Source organism: Aspergillus tanneri (genome assembly GCF_003426965.1).
Source record: "Aspergillus tanneri strain NIH1004 chromosome Unknown AapTan_2_pilon_pilon_pilon, whole genome shotgun sequence".
NCBI classification, from domain to species: domain Eukaryota; kingdom Fungi; phylum Ascomycota; class Eurotiomycetes; order Eurotiales; family Aspergillaceae; genus Aspergillus; species Aspergillus tanneri.
The window spans coordinates 2954255-2969584 of record NW_022984629.1 but is presented as its reverse complement, the minus strand read 5'-3'; the positions used below and the strand labels follow the sequence as shown (position 1 = coordinate 2969584).

Here is a 15330-nt window from a genome sequence, read left to right as displayed (position 1 = left end):
ACATGATCTCTGCTGCATCGCGTCGGGGTAATCTCGCCGAACTCGTCAGAGACACGCTGGTATAGCTGGCTCTGTCTGGCCTCAGGGCAGTCTCTGACGTCGCATGCAAGGGATGGTGTGAATTCGAAGGCGTGGCTACCTTTTTTTTTTTTTTTTTTTTTTTTTTTTTATGACCTGTTGGATGTTTTTCTTTGTGTTCCGCTATACTCCGTATTTATGGAGGGTTTCTGGACGATTCGAACGGCAAGTACAAGGTTTTTATCATTGATGCAGGCCCATTTGGGAAACCCAATACCTAGGCCAGTCGAAGGGGCAGCATGGATAGAGAAGTGAATGTGTCGATGTGCGTTTTCACCCTAAGAATCTCGGACAATGCGTAGGCAGACAGGCCCCGGTCTGGCACCACCAGTATGTCTAATCACACAGTCCAAGCGGGAAACATGGCAAATGTTGGTTGGAAAACGGCCCGTATTCGCATTGAGCGTTGAGCACCGTGGCACAAACCAGCGGAAGAATCCTCATAAGTCGACCCAGGTGGCGTCAGCCTTGGGGCCCGAGAATTGATTTTATTCGACCCTTTACATCGGCGCTATTGTCGTGGCATGACAAATTCTGAGCACCCATCATCCCTTGGTCCATCCGTGCACACACCAAACGGAATGGAAGGAAGGAAGAGGATCCAACTGGAACTATGATGGATGGCCCTGCATTCAATCCCGGAGGATCTCGATTTCTCAGGAAACTGAAATGTACGGAGTAGATGTGGCTGAACGACAGCACCGCCATGATCCTCATTACGGAGTAGTCAGTGGGTGCCTGCCTATTTGGGACGTGAAGTGTGGCGTTGAACTCAGTGCTGAATTGTTACGCATTACAGTACAGTAAATAACCCAGGAGAAGGTAGGTCGTTGGATTGGACGATACCCGTTGTCCCTGATATTTCTAAGTGCCTCCATCTCATACGGAGAATATGAGCAATGATCGTCAGTTCGTTACATCATGGGGGAGTCCTGCAGACTATGGTGATTGACGTATTGGAAGCTACGGAACGATTGACAGCGATCGAAGGGTTCGGGAACAAATCATAGTCCCAAGGGGATGGAAGGATGGAGATGCCCTGTAAAGCAGGGTGTGCTTAAAGGCAGTCAGTCGCAGAGGATCTTCCAGTGTGCCAAGTCAACCTTATCCCGGAGGGCTTAGGCCCGGAACAGGGATACGATGCCATTAGTGATCATCCCCGTCAAACCTCAAGTAGCGTTTCAGGGGGTGTTCTGTCTCTGTTCCAGGAGTAGCAGACAGTGACAAAGTGACAGACGAACAGGTGGATAACCGCATCGGTGTGTCGGGATCCTCGGCGATTTTTGTTGTCATAGGTCCAATATTTGAGATCGCCGTCTATTGGGCGACAACAGCATGTGAAAAGACCGCTCGAAACCACCTAGCAGAGATCCGTGCGGGCTGGACTATCACAGGGGAAGAGAAAGGAAAAAGGAGGGGGTGAAAAATGAGAGTGATGATGACAATACTCCTTAGACATTTTTTTTTGTGTTGTGATGGATGTGAAGTGTGAAGTTGTAATACCCTACCAATCATGTCTCCGAACAACGCGCCAGATGGTCATATTAAGTCCTGCATATCAAACACGTGAATCAAGGGTTCCTTCGTTCGGCGAACATCTTCCAGGTGACGAGTCACGAGCCATGCTGGAAGATCGGGGGTAACTATCCTCCGCTAAAATGGAATATACGACACCCAGTGAGATCCTCTCTTGTACTCTCTAATGTTCTTCTATAGGACTGCACAGTACCGGGATAGTTTTTACGAAGCACTCGGAGTAAGATCGGTAGGTTCGCAGGAGCTAAGATAGCATGTTGGAGGCTTCATGTAATTGGCCTCTCTTTCTCCTGGATCCGCCAATAACACCTCCATACCGCTATGAAACAAGCGAAACTGGAAGATTGTGAGAGGGTTAGGGAGATCGTTCCAAAATGTCGGAACCTGTTGTGCTGCACCCGGATCCCCTCATGAACGTTGGGCTGCCAATCAGCAAATCATTCGAGTATGTAGTGACTTCCTGGAGGAGATATCGAAATTCGCGTGTGCATGCATATATCATTGCGGAAAGTATCATGGATTGATCCATGGTAACTACATCATCGTATGTCATACTGGTTGCTAGGAGCAGCGCAAAAGACCATATGATAATCCCGGCAAGATCTCCACCCCCTAACATGGCCTGGCTCTCTCCATCTGCATGGGAATGGATTGGGAACCGCTGTTGCGTAACCTCGTGACTTGGTGTAGGCGCTTCTGGCTGCATCCTGATTCGCGCCTTCTTAAGTAATTAAGTGACGGAATCTGGAAGTTGACATAGTGGAACTGGAAGGAACCGGCCATGCTCCAAACTCGAGCAGAACAGCCTCAACCATGGGAGTCGAAGAATAGGGAAAGAGCGAAAGTGTTCGAACAATCGACAGATCCTTGTGTCTGATCGACAGGATCTGTCGACTATTGATTTTAGGGGGTCTGGCTGGTGCTGCCACGCTTCTGCCGCCCTGTGTAAGAGAATTATTTTTATTTTATTTTTTTTAAAATAATAGTAATAATAATAATATTTAATTTAATATATTTTTCCGACCTTCTTCTCGGGGTCTTCGAGCCCAAGGAAAGAAGCGATGATTTCCTACAGGGACTCGTCAGGTTCTGGGGCGATTGCGGGAAAAACATGATAGATCCTGGGAGATCCGTGCTGGGATGTATCAGCGCCGGAAACTGACTTGCCTAGATAGGTTAGCCGTTGCACCTATTCCGTCATACATACAGTACCTACCATGTATGTATGTACTTATTGTATGTAAGTAGTACCTGTACGTATACGTATGTATATCCACAGAATGAAATCCCTCTTCGGTTAATCGGGGGAAGTTCCCCGCCTGAACTCCTGCACTGTAGATTATATACACGGAACCTGCAAGCTTGGAACTAAAACCATAACTTTAACCCCTTTGCTGAGGGCGAATCTGATGGGAAAAGACTTACCTCTAGCTTAGGAATGTCTCCGGATGAAGGATGGATTGATCTACCTACATAATTTAATACTTAGGTACAAGCAAACGCATGAAGCGTCGTTGGAAAATTAAACATCGGGACTTTGGGTGTTGGACGGGGGACCGCTGAAGCTAACCGGATCCAGAGCGCGTATTGCGAATGGAGAGGATCCAATGTGATCCCCGTTCAGGATCCATGAATGGATCCCGATCACCCATAACCCCCGTGATCGATTCTTGGCTCGGGGGAAAGAGGTCATTGGCTCCTCTTGGAGACATGAACAGCGATCTCGGGAGTCCCCAAGACGAAGTCTGGAGAGCTGCTTTGGATTTGACTGATGACCCACATCGGATGCAGTACCAGCAATTTTGCTTCTTCCCCTCTGACATGATTTTCCTGTATGATGCAACCCGAAAAATAATATTCATCAGGTCTTGCTTGGTCAGTAGTATCACATCATTACCATCCAACCCCTCCCCCCCCCCCCCCTTCTTCCTTATCCCTATCGCCTATCATGAACGGTAGTGTTGGCATCATTTGGTCTTTCTTTGCCATGATTAGATCTTCTACTAGGTACTATGGACCCCTCCCCCTGGTAGAATAAAAAACTAACCTGGCCTGGTTTCTCACGCTAATGCAGGAACTGACGAAAACTCGTTGCGATCTACGGAGTACTCAGCATCACAGCTTCGCTCTAAGCCATGAGATTTGTAGTCTTGTAGTATGGAATATTCATCGGCGGGCATCTGATACCCAAGCTTTTTATCCGCTTCGATCGAGTTCCTGTCTCGCTGGATGGACCAAGACAACATGAATGGCGGGAAGGGTCTCCATGTTTTTGCATGTCTCCACCAATCACTTTTCTCCGGAGTATGCTGCCTACACCTGATAGGGTGAATACCAAAATACTAGGTAGATGGATTTGAAAGACACCCTGAAATTTTTTTTTTAGCCTATCAATATTATAGGACGAAAGGAAAAAGCAATTGACTGCAACAATCGTGAGGCATAGAGCACACCGTGGACCTGTTGTACAGCAGCGCCCTAACACCTGGGTAGCACAGTACAGTCACCGCCACTGGGGGCTGACCCGCACAAGCTCCATCGGTCATGCATCTATATTCAAGGCATGCAGCTTAACCTATAGTATGCTTGAATGATAATTGGTGGTATAATATATATAATATCTTCTGTTATACTCTGTACTATGATTACGGGTACCATGGTATTTCATCTAGTAGGTTATTTTAAGCCCAGAGTTAGTTTGTATGAGCCAGTTGGGCTAGGCCGCCACCCCCTAGAACCGCGCGGGCGGAAGCACCACAAACCCACTCTGTTCGGCCAATATTTGGTGGTCGATGCCTTTGTTTGATACGGTACCTGATACTGTTTGTTACATGCCCAATAACCATGTTTGAAGCTTGATCTCGGTACCAGAGTTGACTGACCTAGCAACGAAGTATAGTTAGTGCCTGCTGAAGTCGATGAGAATAATGATTATAGGTATAGTCCTTAAGAATAGAATTTGGAACTGAGATAGTGTACAGGAGATAAGAAATAGATAACCTACCTTCAAATGCTGAAAAAGCAGTGCAAGCTAAAGTGATGTCAAGTTGGCCTAAGGTGCTAACAATACAGCTGAAGCCTCAGTCGTCCAGTAAATACCGCTTTGATACCAGAACGCCTCAAATCCTCGCAGTTCTGGGCGGCGATCTTCCAATCAGAGCAGCCCCCTCCACACCTTTTCCCAGGCAGCCGCCGCCCACCCCCAAATCCAATTCCTCACCTCACACACCTGAGTCTCTGGCTGTCAATCTTTCCCTTTTCCCTACTTTTCTTTTTCCCTTTTCTTTTTTTGGGATTTTCGATTTCCGATTTTCTGATTTTCCCTTTTGTCCCTTTTGTCCCTTTTCTCTCTTCTCTCTTTTTCTCCTCCTCCTCCCCTTTTCCTCTTTCGTCCCCTCTTTTTTATTTTATTGTTTTTATTATTTATTATTTTACTTGATTTTTGTGGTTTTATTACCTACTTACGTTCCTTCAGTCAGCTTCGTCGTTCCTTATTTTATTTTATTTTTCTCTTTCGTGATCTACCTTAGTACCGGTCTTTGGACTTATACCCTCATTGACCCTCTCCTCTGTTGTGATTTCAGCTTTGTTGGAGTTGTATACATTGTACCTACCCATCTACTTCAGCAATCATCCACTCTCTCTCCTTCTTTTTACAGTCTTGTTTCGCTACTTGTTCATTGTTAGATCCCTTTCAGTGTTCAATTTCTAGCATCTACCTATTATTTTTGGGGATCCAGTTCAATGATCTAGATCTGTTCCTCGTCCGAGTTGCCGCCTCCCGAGCAGCAACGTCCGAAGCCCTCTTTTCACCGACCTTCTCTCTCTCTCTCACCCTCTCTTTTACCTCGTACCGCAATTATGAATTATATACACCATCCGTATCCGTACGCTGGCCATGTGCCAATCGATCAGCAGGTCGCTTTTGACCCGTCAATGGCACACCCAGCCATGATGCACCCAATGGACGGCTATCTCTACGCGCACCCGCAATTTGACATGGTCGATTTCTATCACCAGCCGATTATGGATTACGAGGAATATGCAGAGAATCTCTCTCGTCCGAGACTCACCAAAGAGCAAGTGGAGACCTTGGAGGCCCAATTCCAGGCGCACCCAAAGCCCAGCAGCAATGTCAAGCGGCAATTGGCCGCCCAAACCAACCTAAGTCTGCCTCGGGTTGCTGTCAGTTACACCCTTTGCAGATCTTCTCTGTGCATACGTGTACTAATAGTTGTTATAGAATTGGTTCCAAAACCGGCGAGCAAAAGCAAAGCAGCAAAAAAGACAGGAGGAGTTTGAGAGGATGCAGAAGGCCAAAGCGGAAGCCGAGGAGGCTGCACGGGGCAAGAAAGAGAATTCGGACAATTCAGAGTCGGGTCAGGACACCAAGAGTCCCAAAGACGAGGCCCATAAAGATACACCCAAATCATCGGGTGCAACCACCTCTAGTAGCCGCACCAAGACTGGTTCTTCACGATCGAAGCATCAGAAAACGAAGAGTGAAGCGGCCCGAGAGGCCACTTTTGCTTCTTTGCAGAGAGCCCTCAATGCCGCCGTTGCAGCTCGCGACGGATACGGACAGGATGATAATGACGATGGGCGGCCTCGTGCTACAAGTGCTGAAGGGTCGGCTTCGCCGACCACGGCATTTGCAGGGAACAGCTTCCAGGACACCAATCATGGTGATTGCCAGGATGGCCTCAATACTGCCATTTCTGGATGGGAAAATAACAAAGATTCGTCCCTGTCTTGGTCTTCGTCACAAGTTTCTCACGGAACTCTTGGGTATAATAGCTTGAGTGCGACACCATTGAGTTCATCGGCAGAGTCGTTAAGTATCCCGAGCATGGACAATTCGCAACATCAGGGTGCATCCCATGCCGATATTATGCAGAACATACAGTTTCACCCCTCAGAGGGCGAAGACTGGACGAGTCAGATGCCATCGAAATCACGTTCAGGCTACCACTCCACCAGTGACACCGAAGCTCATTACAACGATGCTCACTACCACTTGCAACCAGAGCTATCCCTGTCAGGACGAGAATCTTCGGATGAGCTCGCTGACACACTTGAAGGGGTCGGGATCCATGCAGCTGGAACTCATGGCCTGGCGCAGCTTGCTGACCGAGCAGACCAATCGTGGAAGGAACCTAGCAAAGAGCTTGACCTCGCCGCCAGGAGAAAGCGGCCGAGACCTGCTGCCATTGGCACGTCGAGGTCCTCATCGATGCTGACCGGATCGTCTTCCATTTCACCAACGATGAGGCTTCCAAGCTACAGCTCTGGCCATGCTGTAAGACAGTCCAAATCCGCCCAGTGCCTTAATTCCAGGTATGCAGGTGTGAGGAAGGCTTCCGCAGCTCAGCGTTCGCCCCTCAACCTCTCAACGTTTGCCGAAGCGGGTTCCTTGGGCTCTTCCAAGGCTGAAATATCTATGCTGCAACCCGCTGTTACGACAGGAGCACTTGCACCGCCGACTCCTCTGACACCCGAGGATTTCCATCATTTGCTCCCTACCACTCCCAGTGATGGTGGATATTGTCTGTCTGCCCAACCAACCAGCCACTTGTTCCCTACCGCGCAGCCTGTGCAGACTAATATTGCATCCCCTCCGGCGACACCGCTAGCGGTGGATATGATCTCTTATCCTTACCAGGGTGTTGCACCGCCGATGTCTGCTCCCGCCCACTATACATCGTTTCCTGACTACGCTACTTGCGATGGGGCTGCCTTGCCCGGCAGAGGCTGGACTGATGTTACCTCGATGCCGTCACCAGAGGCCTCATTCCAGAGCCACTGTCCGATTCCACAACAGGGAGACATCACATCCCTGTCGTATGAGCGGTCTCTTGAACAGAATACGCACTCTGTTGACAGTGTATCTGGTTCTCCAACATTGGTATATACCGCCAGCGATACGGATATGCCAACGTTGACTGCGTCATTGACAGGTGAAGCGAAGCCTACCGAATTCTATATCCATGAATTCCCGGAGCAGCAAGAGGCTCATCGTTTTGTCGCTCAACAACTTCCTCAGAAACCAAAGGCCTACACATTTAATAATCAAACCCCTAATGATTTCTGATTGGAAGATATATAGAAACGCCAAAAACATGTTTGACTAATACATATTATATCCCACATTAATCTTCTTATGTCATACTATATTTTTTTTTTTTTTTTTTGGATTGGTGTTACAGCCATACTGGCATTATTTGCTGTTGATTTCATCATGTCCTGGCTACATGATTCCCAAAGCATTCGTATTGGTGTCGTTCTTTCGGCGTCTGCCATTTTTGTCCGTTGGTCTTGGGATTCGAACTCGTGGATACTTTTGATTCTGCATGTGAATTTGGAGCGGCTTGTTTTTGACATACATATGGAGGGTCTTGTTACGTATTCACTATCTACTATGTAATACATATAATCTGGGATGGGCGATGCTTGCACCCCATGTCTTAAGTTAAATAATCTGATCAATGTGTGGATTGTTATAGTGTATTCTAAGTCTGAGTACCTTTCTCCCTCTAGAATGGACGCAACGCCACTTACAACCCCGTACGTCAAATGACGACATCTATTCTTATCGATTAATTCTCCATATCAATTTGAACTGGGATTCCCAGGACAATCTAGCTCGACCATGTCTTCTGGCATAACGTTGCTGATGAATAATATGGTTGATTTGGATGGAATATTCGTCTCACACTTTCTACTTCCCATTCTCTCTCTCTTTCCTCCTCCCACCTTGAAGTTATCTAAATGCTCACTTACTAAGCATAAATATAAACAGTAACTTTAGTTAGTTAATAACTATCTGCTACTAATCCCTCATACAGAAAAAAACAATCTATCTTAGGTCCACCCATCCACCCTACTCAACAAAATCATAACATAAACAATCCTTCAGATAGGAATATGGTATCTGAAAAACCCAGATAGATCAACACGAATCCAGCCCACACGCCAGATATCTACTTACTTCAAGACTACTAACGCGCAAACAGATAGCGAACTTCACATTCAGAGAATTATCTCTCTCTACAATGCACAGTGTCGCTTCTAACCTCTGATTTAGGAGTGATTCTGTGGGTATATCAATATCAATATCAACATGTCAATGTCAAAATTCAGACCTGTACTTTTTTATCTCATATATCCAACGTATTTCCTGATTAGTGCATTGCTGACGTGATAACGGAGATTGATGATATGGAACATATCACTGCTGAATCGTCCGAGGCGCTGGATTTACGAAATGGAGAGGTTTGAGGAGATTTTCTCTGTTGACATGGAATATCCTTCTTAATTTTCGTCTGTATTAACGTCTCATTCGGAGAAATTGGGTCTATACAGCTTGTTCTATGACATCGTGACTTTGCTGTTTCGACACATGTATACCGGTCTTGGTAAGGGCTGAGATAAAAGACGATCACCTATCTACGACTCCTTCAGAGCCGTGGACGGTCAGTATTGCAAGGAGCCCCGTTACCTCGATCTCGTTGTGCGTGTCCGTCCGGTGCTACCTGTTATCCCTGTGACTTGACCACTGGTGACAGTTACACAAGGTGTAGCCTGCTGTCCCATTACATGGGTCTAGTGGCAAAGGCCCTGGATATCAGGGCTTACAATATTTCTAGGAATCGCAGATGGTAGGGTTCAACGAGTAAAGTAACATGTGGAGGTCATACACATCGACCCTCCTGGAAACACTGAGATACATACATAAATACAACCAGATGCTGTTCAGGGGTATGTTCCAACCAGTGTTCAAATGACAACTTGAATGATATGCCGTAAACATAATTGGCAGTGATACCATGACAAGCTATTAAATAGCAGAGAAGGTGCGCGCATAGACAGAGTAGAGTGCAGCTTAGAAAAAAAAACAGAAAAGAAAAAATCCTCATGCTAAAACACGTGAAGAGAAAGAGAACCGGCTGACGCCTTGCCCAAAACAAGCAGAATCAAGAACACATCACCACTGTGACCGGCCTTCTATCGTTGATATGGGAGACATGTGCAATTTTCATACTCATAACGTGTCCCTTGGCAGTCTCATTTACCCTCAAGACACTCGCAAACGCGAAAAAAAATAGCGCAAAAATCCCACAAAAATAATCACAACATCATCGGGTATAACGGAGGGTATAGAAACGAGAATGCGCAAATTATCATTAGCTATTATCCTTCGTCAAGGATAATGTGAGCAGGAATGAAAAACGGCATGATATGGGATATTGATGGAGGGTGGGATGTGGGAACTGATAACGGGTCTCAAGGGCAAAAATGAGTAATAGATCCCTATAGTATCCATCATAGATCCAGTGTTTGCAGTCCCGACGTCCCATAGACCCCTGAACGCCAAGTTCTGGACAACGCCGGCTATAATATTTGTATGAGCCATTACCCGATTTCAGTAGCCCGACCATCCAAGAGGGGCCCCAGACTGACCGGGCTGCGGGTGTCCCGGTTGCATGGGAGCGCCAGGCGTGGGCGACCAACCAGGGATGGCCCCACTGGCGTTCATCCCCATGGCCATTCCGGGCTGCTGGGGAGTGCCGGCCATAAAGGGTTGGCCTCCGGGGCCTTGTGTCGATGGGAACATGCCTCGTGCGGCAGTCATTGAGGAATAGGGTGCGGCCGTGTTGCCCGGGAATCCCATCGACGCCATAGGCTGTTGCTGAGGCGTTTGTTGGTGATGTATTGGGAAATTTTGCGGCATCTGGTGCATGGACGGACGAGGCTGATTGCGGGGAGACTGAGAGGGATGCTGCTGCTGCGGCAGAGGATGAGCGAGAGGAGAAGGAGACTGTTGCTGCTGTGCTTGTAATTGCGGGGGATACTGCGGCATTGCTACGCCCTGTGGTCCGCTGGCAGGTAGCGGCGACGGCTGTGGCTGTGGCGGCGGCTGACCCCACATCTGCTGCGGTTGGGGGGAAAATCCATAGGGGCCTTGCGGTTGGGGTGTTCCGGCTGACAGTGCAGGATTGGATCGTTGATGCATCAGTTCAGGCCGGACCGGTGGCATAGCCCGGATGGGAGACTGCCCGACGGCTTGTTGATGATGGACTGCGGGCGGTTGGAATCCCTGTTGGCTAGCCATCATGGGAGCCTGATGCGAGAGCATAGGCTGCTGCGGCTGGGTCGAGTTCATGACCCCGCTCGATGATATTTGAGGTGACTGCAGGGGTTGAGATACCGCCGACGTGGAGTCGAGCTGCCCAGGTTGTGTTTGGGCCGCAGACTGCGAGTTGTCGCGCTGCGTAGCGTAGAAATCCTCCAAGCCCTTGCGGCGATAGTTGCGCTGCGAGCTCAGGAGCTTGTTGAAGTCGGCCGTTTGCGACGCCTGATTCAGGATCTCCGCAGCGGAGCTGGGTTGAGACCGGTCTTGATACGGTTGACCGGTCAGCTCCTGGCGGGATCGGGGTGTGTTATTATACTCCCTTAATCGGGGATCATCCGACGTGGTGGCCATATGGATCATCGGGAGCGGTGCCAGGGACATGGACGATGGAGCCCCCAGAGCCAAGTTGTTCGGTATAGTTTCAAGCGCGTTGCTATAGATGACATCGCCATGGGCCAGGGCAGGTAGTAGGTTGGCCGTACTCGCCGCTTCGGCAGCTGCCGCATCACGCGCCTTCGAACCACCAGGTCGCTTTTCCCCGGCTAGGTCCTCCTCGGTAAAGCCTTGCTTGCGGGCTTTGCTTTCCCAGTAGTCATCACGCACCCGTCGTCCGTTCACAATGACTCTGCTGCCGAACTGCCGAAACATGGACTTCGCCGTCACGATGGCGATCTGGCGTGATCGATACGAGTAGGGAAGGATGTCCTGCTGGATCAGATCATCCTTTTCGATCTGAGTAGCAATGATCTTGTGCAGAGAACGATTCTTGTTGAACAAAAGGTACGAGTCACGATATCCTAGAACCCGCGCACATTCGGTAGCCAGCATGAAGAGCTTGCTTCCACGTAGAGCCACGCGAAATGTGCGACACTTGTATTCCCGACCTCCCTGGGGGTAACCCATGGCATCCACCTTTTTCTCCCCGGCCTCGTCGAATTCCTTTGGTATGTACTCATCGCCAGCCTCGTTTAGTTGGTCTGTAGTATGATCTCGCACGGTCGGGAGTGCCTTGACGAGGGTGGTCTTGGTGGGAGTGGTTTTGTCGGTAGGGGAAGCCTGTTGAGGTGACGCGTTCACGCTGGCGTGCGGAGGCAGTGGCTGGTTTTGCATTCGAGGAGTTTGTACATGAGCAGCCCCGTGTTGGTCACTTGTGGTTGTGGTTGATGGGCGCGGCGTCTTGGGGGGACGTCCGCGTTTCCGACGACCGTGGTCATCGCCTATATCCATCCAGTCGAACAGACCGTCCGTTAGCCATCAAATTCGTGAGAGAAGTGGAGTGTGTATACGTCATAAACAGTCAAGCAAACAGCAGAACAGGTCAAATGAGACGAAGCGGCCCCCGAGTCACCCACGGCCATGAACAGAACGGACCGCAAGAAGACTCGGGGCGCGCACATACCGTCGTCGTGGTCCCCATCTGTGCGCGTAATCCCGCGCTGGTCCGGAGTCCGGCTCCGTTTCACGCCACGAGGCGCGGGGGTTAAATTTGTTGCTCCAAAAGACGGGGTAGGAAGAACAACAGCGACTAGCAGAAGGCTGTCAGTTTGGAGGTTGTCGCGATGGCCAGACAGAGGAATCGAGAACCGCAAAGACCTCCATATGTGGCGAAGCGAAGTGCATCGCAACCGACGTTTGTGAAGTGTTGAGAAGGGATTGGGGGAAGAAAGCAAGGAAGCGATGAAAAAAAGAAAAAGAAAAAGAACAGGGCCTTCGAAAGGCATGTGGGCGGAAGGGTAAGGGAGGGAACTACATACCAGTATTGTTCAACGCAGCGGGATTGATAGTCCCCGATCCATCAACGAGATCCCCCCCGATCCCATTCATCGGGGCGGAAACGGAGGAGTGGGAGGTGCCATACATGGCGGGCCAAGGAGGGACGGAAAGAGGCTAAAGAAGCCGTCGCCAGACCGCGGCGCGTCAGAGAGAACGCCAGAGGAGGCCGGGCGCCAAAACGGGAAGGGATGGCAGCTGGGGGGTGGCTACTGCAGCGACACGAGAAGGAACAACAACGAGGCCACTGATCCTCGGGACAAGTCAAACGCAGACCACGACACGCATGCAGTCAGAGAAAGCAGAGGGGGGAAGGTCGTGGTTTAGACTGGTAGGTGGCAGGAAGCGGATCAGCGGGCGAGAGTTGGAGCAAATCGCTTTGTCGCAGCTTCGACAGGGTGAAAGAAGGGCAGGCGGTGAGAAGGAAACAGAAAGGAAGGGCAAAAAATTAAAGAGGACTGTGGCTGAGAAAAGAAAAAAAAAGAGAAAGGGAAAGCACCGCCACAGGAGGCGGTACCTGCTAGGCACCAAGGCACTAGGCACTAGGCAGGAGAATGGTGGGCTGCCTATTTGATTCCCAAGGTAACCCTGGATTGCAGAAAGCACCCAGCAATCGGCAGCGTAACAGAAAAGAGAGGGGGGGAGATAACACTGAAGATGATTCACAGCGTGCCGCTGATGGAACCGATCAGTGGGGACAGGCGACTGGGGTTGTGTGTGACTGTCGTGTGTGTCGGACAGAGAGTCTGTGTGTACAGGAGGGAAATGGATGTATGTGAGTCGTTAGATAGCCCAGTCCTGTTCAGTCGAAGAGGGATTATTGGATTAGAGCGAAAGGAGGGGGGGACAAGGTGTGGAGTGGGGACGAAGGTTACTGAGGAGGAAGGAAGGGGGGGGGGAAGAGGAGGAGAAGGAGGGAAGAGAAAGGAAAGGAATGAATGAATGGAAGGAAGGAATGAGGGAGACAAAGAGGGGTGGGATAGGACGGATCACTTGCACAGGGCGGGAGGCGGCGCCACAGGGGATTTTATTGGCTGCCACTCACGATACATCCGCATGGGATCGTCCAGGGAACAATAAATACAATAATATCATAAGAAAAACATATGGTATATCATGAGAAGATTCTCCTGAGAATATTTGGAATAAAAAGGGGAAGGAAAAAAAAAGGCAGAAAACAAAACAAGAAAAAAGTGAGCGAAAGAAAATAAAAAATAAAAATAAAAATAGCGTGGTTCGAACTTACTGGGAATTACCTAATCCAAGACGAGATGCATTGCACTCCCAGATTCTAATCGAATCCCGTCCACTTGAGCATACGGATGAGGTCGGGTAGCGCGGGCGTATGCACGGAGAACTAACCTTGTCGGATGCTGGCGCAGTCCAGTCAGAGGCCTGCTTTCCTGTTTCGCCGATATGGCAAGGTTCCAGATGACGGTGACAAGGTACCAGGTAGGTTAGAAACAAATCGGGCGTGGAGATAGCACCGATCGACAGAAAGTCCAGTATTATTCCGTAAGCTGACGAAGGAGATTGTTGATGATAATGGCGGCAATCCAAATCCTGCTGCGGTCATAGGCAATCGTAGTAAACTGATCAACAATGGGGTTCCTCCACTATGATTGTGTGGATCAGCCTTAAGGCAGTAACGGAAGGGTTAACCCGATGGGCTATGCATGGAGATTTCCAAAAAAGAAAAAAAAAATAGGTAATAGGCAACCATCCACAGCAGGAATTTTTTTTTTTTTTTTTTAAAAAAAAACAAGATCAAAAAACAAGGCAGAATCTCAATGAGACCTCCAGGGAAAAAAAGCAAAGATAAAATAGACTGAGATCCGAACCACCGCGGGGCAATCCTTGGATGGCAGGACGGACAGAGCCGCGGCCCCGATATGTGTGACTCGTACCGTTTTGGAATCGTAGGGAATAGAGTTTTATGTTTATTGTTTTGTTTTTCTTTTTCTATTTCTTCTTCCAGTGTGATAATTGTTTCCCCCTACCTTATTCCCTTCTTTCTGATCTTTCTTCCCTTTGTTTGCTTGTGCGGCGCTGTCGTGCACGAGGCTGAGATTCGAGTGGACAGGGCAGATGTGGCTTGTATGTACGGGGGGAGTACTAGTACATGAATAGTGCCAAAGCCAAACAAGGCAAAATGGCCTGACGAAAGGACCCGCAGACCAATAATCGTTCTGGCGGGTTCTTCTGCTGACCGTGATGTGATCCTCTTCCCGGTAATAAGCAGCAAAGTCGCTGGAAGACAGGCGGTAATGCGATCTTGAGGTTGGACGGGAGTTTCCAAGGGCTGATTGATAGTCCGTTTCAGTTGTTTGAGAGCTGCTTGGTTAGGGACTCGATGATTAGCCGATCGTTGTTGGTGACCAACTGTGTAATCATCAGCAGATATAGAACTTATTGGTCTGAGGGGACTTACTCGGTACATAGACTACCTCTTGGCTACCTAGTAGTTACCACGACAAATCGATACTGCTAGTAGGGAAGGATGACAATCAGCCGTCATGTGTCGGGAGATTCTCAACGTTCCGAGTCAAGTCTCACCGTGGGGGAAGGAAAAGGGAAGTGATGGTATGGTGGGGGGAGGAGGGATTGTGATATGATAAGGGCTAGAAGTAAATACCACCTTTCGAAAGTCTGTTCAAGAGGATGATAATTCTCTGTCAAGATGAATGAATTTCTACCTATGTACGGTCATACTTGGGATGATCAGTTATCTATCCCGTGGAGCTTCTATTGATCATTCTCCTTGATTCCGTCTTTCCTGATGTTGGACTACCAAGTACATACTTACTCCGTCG

General features: G+C 48.9%; 2 protein-coding genes across 2 annotated transcripts; one reads left to right on the top strand and one right to left on the bottom strand.

Moving 5' to 3' along the window:
• Positions 1-5475: 5475 nt before the first annotated feature.
• On the top strand, positions 5476-7705 carry ATNIH1004_000964 (uncharacterized protein; the record flags this gene model as incomplete). The annotated part of the gene is made up of 2 exons (XM_033565667.1): positions 5476-5799; positions 5858-7705. 2 exons carry the CDS (start codon positions 5476-5478, stop codon positions 7703-7705), a joined length of 2172 nt encoding a protein of 723 aa, XP_033431424.1.
• A 2331-nt stretch (positions 7706-10036) lies between these two features.
• ATNIH1004_000963 (putative nuclear localization protein) lies at positions 10037-12607 on the bottom strand (the record flags this gene model as incomplete). Its single annotated transcript, XM_033565666.1, has 3 exons — positions 10037-11964; positions 12147-12272; positions 12502-12607. 3 exons carry the CDS (start codon positions 12605-12607, stop codon positions 10037-10039), a joined length of 2160 nt encoding a protein of 719 aa, XP_033431423.1.
• Between the last annotated feature and the right edge of the window lie 2723 nt (positions 12608-15330).